Raw genomic sequence first — 14,012 nt, 5'->3', positions numbered from 1 at the left:
TTCATAAATGCCCTGTTGGAGAAATTCGGATTAAACTTGTGAGTAAAATTATGGAAAGGAAGTTTTGATACCACTTGCTCTTACATATTTTACAAAGTGAAAAACATGTACAAGACATGATTAGCACTCATCACAATGGGCAAAATTCACAAACAACCAACTTCCTTTTTTTCCTTTTTCACAAAGCGACATATTTGCTGAGTACATGTACATTTAGGAAATCCCTTTGTGAAAAAGCAAAATCTTACTTTTCAGGCATTTTCATTTTCACACCACATGAAGCATATTATAAAAGTCTAAAACTTGTGATATAAGTCAAAGAAGTAAGTTAAAGATCTAAAAAAAACCTCCCCCAAAATAATAAAGTAAACCTTGAAAAATTATGAAATTTTACCAGTTGCTGCCAGTTCAAGAAACAAAGGATTTACAAATTTCTCTTTTTAAAAATTGCTCAGTACGATCACAAAATAAATGCACTTTGCTTTTACAAGATCCTATCACTAATAACCCTATTAAATAGGAAGTACATGCGAATCAACTCTAGTTTCATAAGAAAAACATCATCACTACCAAGTCCCAAGAGTTAGTACTTCAATATCTATTTCACATTTAAATTTCAATTAATTTTAAGTAAATGCACTGTAATTTTGCAGCTGAAAGAGTATACTGTATAAAAATGATTTAATGAAAACAAGACATATTTTGTTTTATTCAATGACCATCAGTTTCACAGTGCAGGGAGACCAAATAACCCTTTAATGGCCAAATGCTGTCAATGTAGTGTATATCTCAAATACAAAGAGATGTGTAAGATTTGAATATCAAAGTAAACCCCTCCCATATCATATATGAAAGTTCAAAGTCCTTCTAGATATGTTTCTTCATTTTACATTCATTTATCGGAACGCATGTACGTGTATGTTCACATGATGTTCTTAGTACCTCACATATGCTTGAATGTATATTTCTTCATGTTCCTCAGAGCAAAAAAAATTACCTTTTATTCAGCAGCATGTATTTTGTGTCAGCCTAAAAATGATGAGCATCTCTGTATCTTAGAATTAAGAACACAACTCTCCTAATAATTTTTCAATACATTACCCAACTATTGTCTGAAATAATATAGCATATCAACTTACATATAAAAATACTCTCCTTCATATCATGATAAACTTTACAAAATTGATGGAAGAGTCTCATGATACGATTACCACATTGCCCGGGTGGTCGTCCTAATATTCATTGTCATCGTCATCCTCATCGTCTTCATCACCTTCTTGATAAAGCTCGTCATCGATGTTGGTATCCTGCATCTGTGCTGTGACAGCCTTGGCGTTTGCGATCTGTTTGTACCGCGGCTCGTTAAGGCAGTTATTGGCTGATATTGTGCGAGGGTGACCCTCTCCAAACACCTATCACAAGAAGATAGAATTTAAAGGGGAATGAAACCTTTGAAACAGTAGGCTTGCCTCAAAATGGAAAAATCAAAGAATAAGCACAAAAAAAGTTTGAGACAAATCGGACAAATAGAAAGTTATGAGCATTTGAATATTGCAATCACTAATGCCATGGAGATCCTCCCATTGGCAATGGGACAAGGATGTTTGATGTCACATGTGAAGAACTTTTTCTTTGATAGACTATAAAATACCCCCAAAATGTCTCTTATTGCTTTTTGTTATAGAGATACAAACTTGTTATCCGTGATGTATTCTTTAAAAATCTGTATTACATGCCCTCCTATAGAAATAATACATGATCTACTGATAGATCTGATAAAAGAGGCAGTTTAAGTGAAATATATAATAAAGTAATGGGGAGAGTTGTTCACAAGTGACATTACACATCCTTGTCGCATGACCGATGTGACAATCCCCATAGCATTAGTGATTGCAATATTCAAATGCTCATAACTTTCTCATGTTTTGTCCCATTTTTCTCAAACTTTCGTTGATCTGTTTCTTTGATTTTTCTGTTTTCACACAAGCTTTCTTGTTCAAAAGGTTTCATTCTCCTTTAACATATATCGCTTGACCGAGTGACAATGATTTACTACATTTTTCAGTTTAAAAACAAATTATAACACAAGGAAAGAAAATGAAACGTGAAAAATGACAGCATCAAACTGCCACAAAACAAGGAGAAATACTGTCTGTTTTTAGTCATTACACCATGCATTTAATTCAATTTCAGGCAAGATTATTTTGAAAAATGTGCAGAAATGCTGTCTGTTTTTATTCTTTATACCACTTATTCAATTCAATTTCAGGCTTGATTATTATGAAAGTTCCAGTTAGGGCCTTTAGGATGCATATTTATACCACTGTCCATAAAGGACAAGTCCACCCCAAGAATAAGATGATTTGAATAAAAAGAGAAAATCCAACAGGCTGAACACTGACAATCATCAGAATGGAATGAAAAATAAGAAAGTTATGACAGTTTAAAATTTTGCTGAATTTATCAAAACAGTTATATGCACATCCTGGTCAGTCTGATTTCATCATCCAGTTACTATTTTTTGTATTCTATTTTATGAAACATGAAATGATCACATTTTCTCCTCACTGTCATGTGATAAAAAGTTTTATTCCTCCCTGAAAATGTTACCATTTTGTTAACATTTTATGGTTCAGTCAAGTAGGTCCTTACTCTTTAAATCTGTAAAAATATTGTATAATTCAAACAATAAAACAAAAGAAATAGTGTGAGGGACATCACTGACTTTCTCATTTGCATATCAAATATCACTGAGCTGCGCACATGTTTTGTGAACACTAAGCGAAACTTAAAAATGCCATAAGTTTCTAATTTCACATCCGACTTTGATAAAAGTTTCGGTGTTGTGCTTGTTTGATTTTCTCTATTGATTCAAATCAACATTTTTCTCAGGTGGGCTTGAACTTTAAATGAAACAATGTGTGTTGCTAAGAAGGTCTTTATTTCTACTTACCTCAATACACAGCTGGTGCCATTTAACAAAGTAATCATGAGCTGTGTAATAATCCTGAATGTCTTCGTAGTATATACCAGTATTACTAACTATCCTCGTCATCAGTTTACAGTTCTCTCCAAAAGCTTGCTGGCATTGTTCCAAAGATATTTGGTACCACTTTGAAAAAATTAAAATTTTAGATGCAAAGTCAGATATCAAACTGCAATGTTTTGAGAAACGTATGTGCAAATCAAATCAAAATCAATTCATTCATTATTGAAAGGCAATTCAATTCACTGAATATCAGAATGGTAATAGTAAGAAACCACTAGTAATGCAATAAAAATGCTGAAAATCACGAACACAAACATTCAAGGGGAGGTTCACATTTATATTCGGACATGGGGTCACATCAAAAGATGAAATTTACTAGCATCCTACATTCCTGTATTATAGTTTACAGGTACAGTATTGTCATTCCTACATAGCAGATTACACTTATAATAGGAAGAAAACAAGAACTGCTAGCTGCAAATACTCGTGTTAAGAAGGAATCTCTAATGAATCGGAGCCTATTGGCCCAGTGGAGTAGTCTTCTGACTTTGAAAGAAAGAGCCGTGGGTTCGAATCTCAGCCATGGCATAATTTCCTTCAGCAAGAAATTTATCCGCATTGTGCTGCTCTCAACCCAGGCGAGGTGAATGGGTACCCGGCAGGACTAATTGCTTGAATGCATGAGAGCTGCAAGGCAGCTCGAGCTGAAGCCAGGGTAATAATAAAAACACTGTGCCTGGGAATAGAATATTTCTAGATAGATGACGCTATACAAATGCCTATTATCGTCATCATGATCATCATGATCATCATCATGATCATCATGTTCATCATTATCATTTTAACATGATTACCTCTTTCTGTTCTTCACTTCCCCTTTCAAAGAGAATAGCTTTGGTCATACTGGCTTCAGCCTCCTTTCCTAGGTCTCCAATCTGAAAAGAGAAAAATAAAGTAGAATGAAAATACTACATCGGGGGGGAGGGGGGGGGCGGGGGGAGGTGCTCCACAAGGAGGTAACTTGAGTCATGCTTAACTGTCGACGGGCATATGATACGTAAAACCCTAACCCTTTGCAATTTTATTGATAGTTATGCAGTACAGCACTGCAACTCAAAATTTAAAGAGAAATTCCAGTAGTTGCAGGAAACACTGATTTCATGAGAACGTCTGTAAAACAAGGCTTAATTGTCAGTATATCATCGAGGATCTAGATCTGGTACAGTTACATAAACTGAACTTTGTGAAATCTTGAAATCTACGCTGAAAAATGTTCGCACTGAAGATCACCAACACAGATAGGCACACGTGGGACAGTGTATTATTATTGCTGGAATAAAGACCCGACGGAAGTGACTGAATCCGTGCTTATTTCTCAGCAATTACACAATTTCTTCCAGAATCCTTTGGCACATATTTTTTATTCATACAAACAGACACTTGGGTGGTCATTATATTAGATTCTGTAAAAAGTCATTTTGAGATCGTTACCAAAACTGGAATTTATCTTTAAGTGCAACTGTAAGTAACACTTAAATAGTTGTGAAACACCCCTTAGAATGTCAACCCTTGTGGTGCAAAAAACTCAAAAACACAAGGAATCATAAGAGCAAAAACACGGAATTTCAAACAAAAATAAAAGTATTTTGTCAGCATGGACCTTAAATCTAGGCTGTGAGACTTCTGAGGAGAAAATGTAGCAGTGGCTAGATAATAGAGTTTTAGGAGCAGTGAACGAGAACAGCGTATCAGTCGTCTGATCGTTTGAGTCAACATCGTCTTCTGCCCTTGTTCACTACAGATTTCACTCGACTTGTACGTGAACGTACGTCCACGTGAAACAGCACGATAACCAGCGGGTCATGACACGCTGCCCGACCCGCAAGATTTGGCGTACCATCGCCTGGCGACCTGGTCGGGTGATGCGAAAGTGCAACTCTGCACACGTGGTTTGATTCCTTTTTAAACGAGTTAGGATATATATCGATATATATTTTGGAGATCATAAAGCAATTTCAAATATGACAAACATATTGCATCGTACAACTTGCATTAATTTCGTGAAAAGTCACTGAAAACTTGTGTTTTAAAAGGGAAAGGTTGATCTTCATGCTGAGCTTGAGCGGTCAAAATGACGTCACTCACGTGCACGTCCACTGTGATTTAGGAGAACCGCAATGGATGTGGCAAGGTTCTTGATTCTGCTAGTGGACGTGCGTGGCAACCTGAGGCCTATGACGTCATCTCTTACTAGTCGTCTACGTTGACGTACGTTTCACTCTCATAGCGTCTTCACACTTTCCTCAAAGATCGCTACAGTCCCGGGACTGTCTCGACACTGTAGTGGTGTTGCCGAAGTTCAGTGTGAATTCCAGAACCACAATTAACTATCCCGGGACAACTTTGACTTGCTATAACTCCGTGAGTAACTTTTCCTAGGCAAGCCATAGTAATAGCAGTGGGACAGCCCTGCGACTGTCGCAGTGTTCCTTCGGTGTGAAGACACGCCGCTACAATACCAGGATATACCACTTGTGATATATTTACTATAATGTGGGGATCTTGTGGTCTATTGGCTACATGGTCACAAGCCCACATGTGTTTTGTTGCGGAGGCCAAAAAAAATCACCTCCTACAAAGGGAATGGATACATCAAATTTATCCTGGAACTGTACAGGGATAACTTTACTAATATAAATGCAGTTACAGAGGGTTTATAGCAGTGTCGCCATCATGCTAGAGCACCGGGACCAATTTACCATATTATACGGGATTACATATTCAATACTTGTTTCCTTTTGCCAAGGTAGGGCAGAATTTGTTATATCGGAGCAAGAAAGCCCTTAGAAAAAAAATTTTGCGCACCCCACCAGAATGCCTTATGCAATGCTCTTAAGATCGATGCTAAGGGCATTTTTGCGCGCATATGATGCACAAAAATGTGGGGTTAAGGGCTATCTTGCACCGAAACGATGAATTGCTACCTCTTTGAACATCTGGATGGAGGATTCAATGTGTTTCTTGGATTCGTCGTAGGCTTCAGCGGGCAAGAGTGTGTTATCACCTCCACATTCCATCCATGTATTCAGAGAGAAAGCCAGCCGCATCAACGTGTTTGCTAATTTGAACTGATAAATGAAAGAGAGTGAAGATCAAACGTTCATGTATTTCATAAAAAAAGGTCCGTATTCTGAAGTCGGGTTTAACTTAAATTCAGGTTTAAAGTTGTGGTTTAAGTATGGAAAGTCAATTGTTACATAAATCACAAACAGTAGAGATATGATTATTGCAGCTCATTTGGCTCTCAAATCATTAATAATTGTCTAGGAAGTACAAAAATAAGATTGTCTTCACTATGGATGAATCAGAAAAGAGCACAGTAAACATACGAAACATACAACTTAATAAAAATTTTGACACTTTTGGCTTCCCATAATTCTAGCACAAGGTTAGACCATGGTCTAAGTTAAACCTGACATCAGAATACGGGCCAACGAGTTATTTCATGAATATGTAACATTATGTTATAGTGAGTGGAGTGCCTCTGGCAGTCTCATCTGCATTAATTGATTCAACACAGTAGCAGTGCAAACTTTGAAAACAGATATCAAATAATCATTCACAAAAATCACAATTCATATAATAATATAATATGTTCATTGACCCTAAATGATTTTTTATCTTGATTAATATGATCAATAATATTTGATTACTCCTATGTCCACATTTCTTGAACTGCAGTGTATATCCATAAAATTACAAATTTATGATGGCAAATTCAACAATTACATGTACATGTACCCCCAACATGGCCAAAGTTCATCGAGCTTAAATGACCTTGTACTTTGGTCATGTGACTTGAAACTCACACAAGATGTTGAGTGATACTTGATTACTCTTATGTCCAAGTTTTATGAGCTAGATCCATAAACTTTCAAAGCTACAATGGTAATTTATCTAATACCCCCAACATGGCCAAATTCATCAACCCTAAATGACGAGATGGCGAGAGAAAATTTGTGCATTTGCTATTATAAGAATTCTTTATGAAATGGACCCCAGATTTCTGAGGTCCCTGGGGATTTGACTTGGGTAGATTCTCCTATACCAGAGCTGAAAACCTGAACAAGAATATTTCAGTAATTTTTAAAGCTGAAAATCAGTATTTTGGCAAGGAAATCAGTATTTTCAAAGAAATACCATTGGACAACACATAAAAATGAAACTTGAGAAATCAGTACATTGCATGAAACCATCAGTATTCTTCTCATTTTTCAGTTCTAAATACTTGAAATCTTTACTACTTGGCAGCTCTTCAATGCACATACCTTATGAGAAGGTCCTTCTAACGTTTCTCTGATTGCGACAGCTTTCCTGCAGTAGTCTATGGCTGGTCTTAGATCAGAAATCTGTTCTCTTGTGATGAAATCATGAAGCTTAGCAATCTATCAGGGTAAAAAAAAACCCACAAACAATCAAATGTTGAATTCTTCAAATTTCATATCCCCCTTACTGAATACAATCCATTAAACATGAGCTAATGATATTACATGGTCAAAATTGGCAACACAATGAAAATTAAAAAGTATTCTTTTAAAATGCACATTGGCAACTATTTGGTAAAACACCTCTTTAATCATTAATTTTGATTCACGTTAGATCCATTATATATATATATATATATATATATATATATATATAATTTTAAAATTAATGAATGTTGCAAAATTGAGTAGCGATTGATTTTGATCTTGTGAAAGCTGGGTACCTCTATGAGTTCACAAGGTGGTTTTTAAACCAATGGTTGAACCTATGGTTTATGCAGATTTCATGTACATGTATAAATTATGCTTTTACAGCATATTTTAAACAAATGTGCAATGCTGATGCATGCTTTTGTCACAATGTGCCGAAATGACACCTATTGCCATGGTTGTGTACGGTAATTAGTCATGAATCTTCCGTTTTGGAGAGTGGAATAATCAATTCAAAACAAGGGACTCGTGGATACAATAGCGTACGTAACCATGGCAATAGGCGTCAATTTGGTGCACTGTGACAAGAGCATGCATCAGCATTTTACATTTTTCCGATGTACGTGGTAAATTAAGCGTAACCTACAATGTATACAGGAAATATGCATCCCAATGGTTTTCAAAACCACCTTCATGACTTCGGGCCTATGGGTTAAAAGAAGAAAGCGCTACCTTACCTCATCAAAGAGTTCACCACAGAGATCATAGATCTCCACCAGTCTCTCAGGTTGAGAACCTAATTCATCAGTCTCTATAGTTAGGACCTTATTGATGATACCCTGCGCTGCTTTGTACTGACCAGCTTGCGTCCTGTTTCACACAACACATGAAATAATATAGGATTCAATAATATAATAATATAGGATTTGTGCACGTATCCACCTTACTAGGTGCTCAAGGCACTCTGATATTACCCCGGCAAAGCTGGTCTACCGATTCTGGTGCGCAGAGCTTTCTGAGGAATTGCTTCCTGCCGGTACCCATTTACCTCACCTGGGTCAAGTGCAGCACAGTATGGATAAATTTCTTGCTGAAGGAAAACACGCCATGGCTAGGATTTGAACCCATGACCCTCTATTTGAAAGGCAAGAGTCAGAACCACCAGACCAGGACGCACCCAAGATATACGTTCAAGTCTTCTTTTATTCATTCACTTATCAATTTTTTTATATAGCGTAGCATCGCAATCATCATTATCATCAATCTAAAGTTTTCAATCCGGGTAAGTCCTAGTGAAGGGGTTGGCCGGATTCACCTCATCCTTGCAGCAATCGCCTCTTACACCTGCCTTCAACTTTGTCTGATTCAGTGTATCCTCAACCCTCCAACTCTCCTCCTCCTCCACCTGCCTCCACCATGTCTTCTTTGGCCATCCCCCTCCTGGAACCACCAACCTTGAACTCAGTAGTTCAGGGTTCCAAGCTTTTCAAGCAAATTCCCTGATAATCATTCAAACCAATTCCCAGTTTTGCATGTTTTTTAAGTTGTTGCAGTGAATTACATGTACATGTGTTTTCAGTATATGAATAATAATGTAAAAACTAAAAGTCCCATCATAACCAGTCCTTCAATGGATGTTGTTTTGATATGTTTTGATAGTCTGAAGGACTACCGTGCTTTCGACTCTTGGGCTGATGAAAATTCCCTGATTTTTTCCCTCATTTGAGGCATTTTTAGTCTGGTCAGTTAGCGGAATTATGTGGACACGGTGGACAAAAGCGTGATTTTTTCTCCAGACCTTTGTTCATGTATAAGAATTAAGAATGGGGTATGCTCCAAAAAATCTGGCTGCAGGAACAGTGAAAAAATGGGTGAAAATGTCAGAATTTATGAGTTCAGATTTGTCTGATATATAGACTAGCGCTAGTGCAAAACTCAATAGCAGTGCATTATTTTGCATTGGATTAGTTCTTAAATTCAGACCCTTTTTGAACAGATCTTCTGTTTGTCCTGTCATCTCAATGCACCAAATATCTGAATGAAGATGCTAAGCAAGCCGAAGGGTGACAGTGGAGGGGGTTGAATATTGGTGTGTGTGTACATATTTTGGTCTTGGGGTAAAGGTGTGCAAGACATATTTTTTGCATGTGTTGGAAATTGTGTTGCCATGGTAACAGTGTATTATTGCAAAAATAAGGTAAAAATCTTGCAGTTAGAACCACTTCCTCTGTTTTTACCGATTCTCATGAAATTTGGCACACACATTGGTCTTGAGGTGAAGATGTCTAAGACACACTTTTGTGTGTCTTTCAGAAATCTTGTTGCCATGGTAACAACATATTATATGGTGAAAATTGGGAAAAAATCTTACAATTCAAACTGCTCCATCAGTTTTCAATCAATTCTAATGAAATTTGGCACACACATTGGTATTGAAGTAAAGATGTACAATGCACTTTTTGTGTGTGTTTCAGAAACTCTATTGTCATGGTAACAAATTATCATATGACAAAATTTAGGCAAAAAACTTGCAATTTGAACTACTTCATCAGTTTTGAACCAATTCTCGTGAAATTTGGCTCACACATTTGCCTTGGGGTAAAGATGTGCAAGAACCTTTTTTTGCATTTGTCAGAGAGTGCATTACCAGGGTAGCCACATATGATAGCCAGAAATGTAGGAAAACTTATTGTGGATCAAACTTCTTCCCCTGTTTTTAGTCAGTGCTCATAAAAAATTGGAAGAAATATTCATCTTAGGGTAAAGATTCATATTAAATTCTAAATATCTTCTCTGCATTAAAATGTGGGGGTATTAATCACCTTCATTAATATTTCTGGGTTTGGGGGAAGGGGCAGGATTAGTCCTTTAAATCTGACATCAAAGAAGGTTAAAGGCAGTGGCCATTAGAAACATAAAAATGATAAACACTCTTAAAAAACGCATCCCCTTAAGGGCATATAGGCTGGAGGTACACTGGGTGAATATGAAACCTTCCGCTGAAGCAGAGGAGTTCCAACACTGGCAAGCAAAACAAAATGTGTACCCCTTCTACTTTCAACAGCTGATTTTCCAAACCTTAGTTCCACCTCCCCAAGATGTGCACCCCTCCCCATACCACTTTTAGTTCTACTTCCCCATGCTCAAACCAGTCTACACCTTTGTCCCTCAGGGGTCAATGCATTTTTAAAGCTAGACATTACTCTTTTTTTTTGGGGGGGTGGGTTCTTTAGAAAATGACCTCATTAAAATTACAGTTAAAGGATTATGACTAGGAACTTAACACGCACCCCCCCCAAAAAAAAATAGGGGGCTGATAATACTTTTTAGCAGAAAATCCCCCCCCCCCTTCAAAGGTAAGAAGAGTCCTTTGCACTTCAGACCATTCATTTGAAGCTTAATGCATTCTGATTTGATAAAAAAATTGTTTACAGTACCCAATTAACCATTGTTTATTTATATTCTCCTACTCAGTCTTTTATTCATATTCATATTCCGTTCCTACTCTTTCTTTTTAACTTTCACATCACTCTTGATTTTGAGCTTCACCATGCCATCTCCTTCTGTTTCCTGTCTCTCTCTAAGTATATTTTTTCTGACATATTTTAAAGTGTACCTTTAATCATGCAACTAATTATTATAGAAATATAAATATATACAAAAATATCTGCACTTGTTTTAGAAATTCACTTGCAAATCCATGACTCAGTAACATACCATATCAAAAATATACCTATATGCACAATAGATTTTAGCCTTATATTTTCTTTCATTTAATTTTTTCAGTATATTTCTGTGACAGCCCCTGCTTCATGCTTCAAATAAAACATTGACAATTGGACACCGGAAACTTTTTTTTTCAAAGCAGAATGTTTGAGGCTTTAAATTAATATGCTGAAGTGTAAAGGATTTCCCTTTTTTTGGGGGGGGGGGGGTGTTAAGTTCCTAGTCGTTATAATTTCATTTTAATCTTTATGTGGCAATTTTCTAAAGCCCCCCCCCCCCCCAAATAAAAAATGTAAGGGGTGTTTTTTTTAAGAGTGTTAAAGTTCCTCATGGTCATGGCCTTTAACCTTCTATATTTTTATGTTGTCAGTTTTTAAGGACCTTCTCCGCCCCCCCAAAAAAAGCCTATAAATATTATTGAAGGTGATTAATACCCTGCGCTATTATATGACGTTATAAAGGGGAATCAAACCCAAATAAACACATGTTTTTAGAGGAAAATGAAAAATCAGACAAGTTTATAGGTCAAAGTTTGAACAATATTGGACAAACCATAACAAAGTTGTGAACATATTAAAGTTATAAACATTGGTAATCACTATACCCATGAAGACTTCAAATTGACCGCATATGTGATGTCACAGTGATTTAAGAAGGCAAGGATCACTCTTCCATGTACTGGAATAATTAATTAGCTAAAATTTCTTTTTTCAAAAGTTTTACTTCAAATTGTATCTTTCTTTCATGAGGACACAAAACATACTACCGGGTTTATATTACGGCCCCAATGGAATAGGGATTTAGGAGAAAACCAAAAATCCTGATAACTACTAGTCTTATGGGAAAGTTGTCCTTGCGGCCCCACCCCTTGTCATAATTTACTTACCCAGTTGCCAATTTGAATTCTACATACTAGTAGCCTTAGGGATCTTAGTTTTAAAGCAGCCATAACTTTATTTTGCTTGTCCGATTTCTTTAAAACTTTCACCATTCTTATTTTTCTCCTTTTCCATGCACAGAACATTATGACCAATGCTTGATTTAATACTGAATATGAATCTTTACCCAAAATGAATATTTGTGTCAACTTTTATGAGCACAGGCTGAAAACTGAGAAGTAGACTGATCCACAATGAGTTTTCCCCATATTTCTGGCTAAATGTGGTTACCAAGGCAATGCACTCTCTGACAAAAGGTTCTTGCACATCTTTACCTCAAGGCCAATGTGTGAGCCATAATTATAAAACATGAGAATTGGTTCAAAACAACAACAAAAAAAAACTGATGAAGTAGTTCAAATTGCAAGGTTTTTACCTAAATTTTGCCATATATGTTGTTCCCATGGCAACACAATTTTGGAAACACACACAAAAAGTGCCTTGTACATCTTTACTTCAATACCAATGTGTGTGCCAAATTTCATTAGAATTGATTGAAAACTGATGAAGCAGTTTGAATTGTAAGGTTTTTTCCCCAGTTTTCACCATATAATATGTTGTTACCATGGCAACAAGATTTCTGAAAGACACACATTTGTGTGTCTTAGACATCTTCACCTCAAGACCAATGTGTGTGCCAAATTTCATGAGAATCGGTTAAAAACAGAGGAAGTGGTTCTAACTGCAAGATTTTTACCTTATTTTTGCAATAATACACTGTTACCATGGCAACACAATTTCCAACACATGCAAAAAAATATGTCTTGCACACCTTTACCCCAAGACCAAAATATGTACACACACACCAACATTCAACCCCCTCCACTGTCACCCTTCGGCTTGGTTAGCATCTTCATTCAGATATTTGGTGCATTGAGATGCGAGGACAAACAGAAGATCTGTTCAAAAAGGGTCTGAATTTAAGAACTAATCCAATGCAAAATAATGCACTGCTATTGAGTTTTGCACTAGCGCTAGTCTATATATCAGACAAATCTGAACTCATAAATTCTGACATTTTCACCCATTTTTTCACTGTTCCTGCAGCCAGATTTTTTGGAGCATACCCCATTCTTAATTCTTATACATAAACAAAGGTCTGGAGAAAAAATCATGCTTTTGTCCACCGTGTCCACAAGTAGGGCATTTTTGACGCTAACAGACCAGACTATTGCCCCTGATTTGAAGTACATGTATTTTTTTATCAAATTCCCTGTTTTTCCCTGCATTATGGGCTTCCTCTGTTTCAAAAATACCCCACGCCCTTATAACACAGGAACCATATTGCCCTACGTGTTATGTCTATGGTCCGAGTGGGGTATTTACATGTACCAACCCACTTTCAAGTTTTGGGAGAGTTTATTTCTCTTGTTTAAACTGGGGAGGGGTTGGTTAGAATGGTTAGGAACTTGAAATTGGGGTTATATAGTTTAAACAAGAATTTTCCTCATGTGACTGGAAAAAGGTAAAACAATTTTCCCTGATTTCCCTGATGGATTGGGAACCCTGTAGTCTTAATACATTGTTTTACAGGAAGGTTTTGTCCTGGAGCAATGATGTGAAGGAGTATTTCTAGAGTTAAACTTAGATTCCAGAGGACCCTTAACATCTAATCATTTAATACATTGTTTTACAGGAAGGTTTTGTCTTGGAGCAATGATGTGAAGGAGTATTTCTAGAGTTAAACTTAGATTCCAGTGGACCCTTAACATCTAATCATTTAATACATTGTTTTACAGGAAGGTTTTGTCTTGGAGCAATGATGTGAAGGAGTATTTCTAGAGTTAAACTTAGATTCCAGAGGACCCTTAACATCTAATCATTTAATACATTGTTTTACAGGAAGGTTTTGTCTTGGAGCAATGATGTGAAGGAGTATTTCTA

General features: G+C 36.6%; 1 protein-coding gene across 1 annotated transcript in view; it reads right to left on the bottom strand.

Annotated features, from left to right (window-relative positions):
* Nucleotides 1–1,089: 1,089 nt before the first annotated feature.
* LOC121427455 (telomerase protein component 1-like) overlaps nt 1,090–14,012 on the bottom strand; it is a 41,505-nt gene continuing 28,582 nt past the window's right edge. The window contains exons 18-23 of the mRNA XM_041623854.1: nt 8,202–8,334; nt 7,318–7,434; nt 5,974–6,117; nt 3,844–3,924; nt 2,954–3,112; nt 1,090–1,412 (exon numbers count right to left, since the gene is read on the bottom strand). Coding sequence (XP_041479788.1) covers nt 1,233–1,412; nt 2,954–3,112; nt 3,844–3,924; nt 5,974–6,117; nt 7,318–7,434; nt 8,202–8,334 — 814 coding nt within the window. The 3' untranslated portion in view covers nt 1,090–1,232. The remainder of the gene's footprint in view (nt 1,413–2,953; nt 3,113–3,843; nt 3,925–5,973; nt 6,118–7,317; nt 7,435–8,201; nt 8,335–14,012) is intronic.

This window comes from Lytechinus variegatus, chromosome 14, assembly GCF_018143015.1.
Source record: "Lytechinus variegatus isolate NC3 chromosome 14, Lvar_3.0, whole genome shotgun sequence".
Taxonomy (NCBI): Eukaryota; Metazoa; Echinodermata; class Echinoidea; order Temnopleuroida; family Toxopneustidae; genus Lytechinus; species Lytechinus variegatus.
This window is presented reverse-complemented; position numbering and strand designations above follow the sequence as displayed.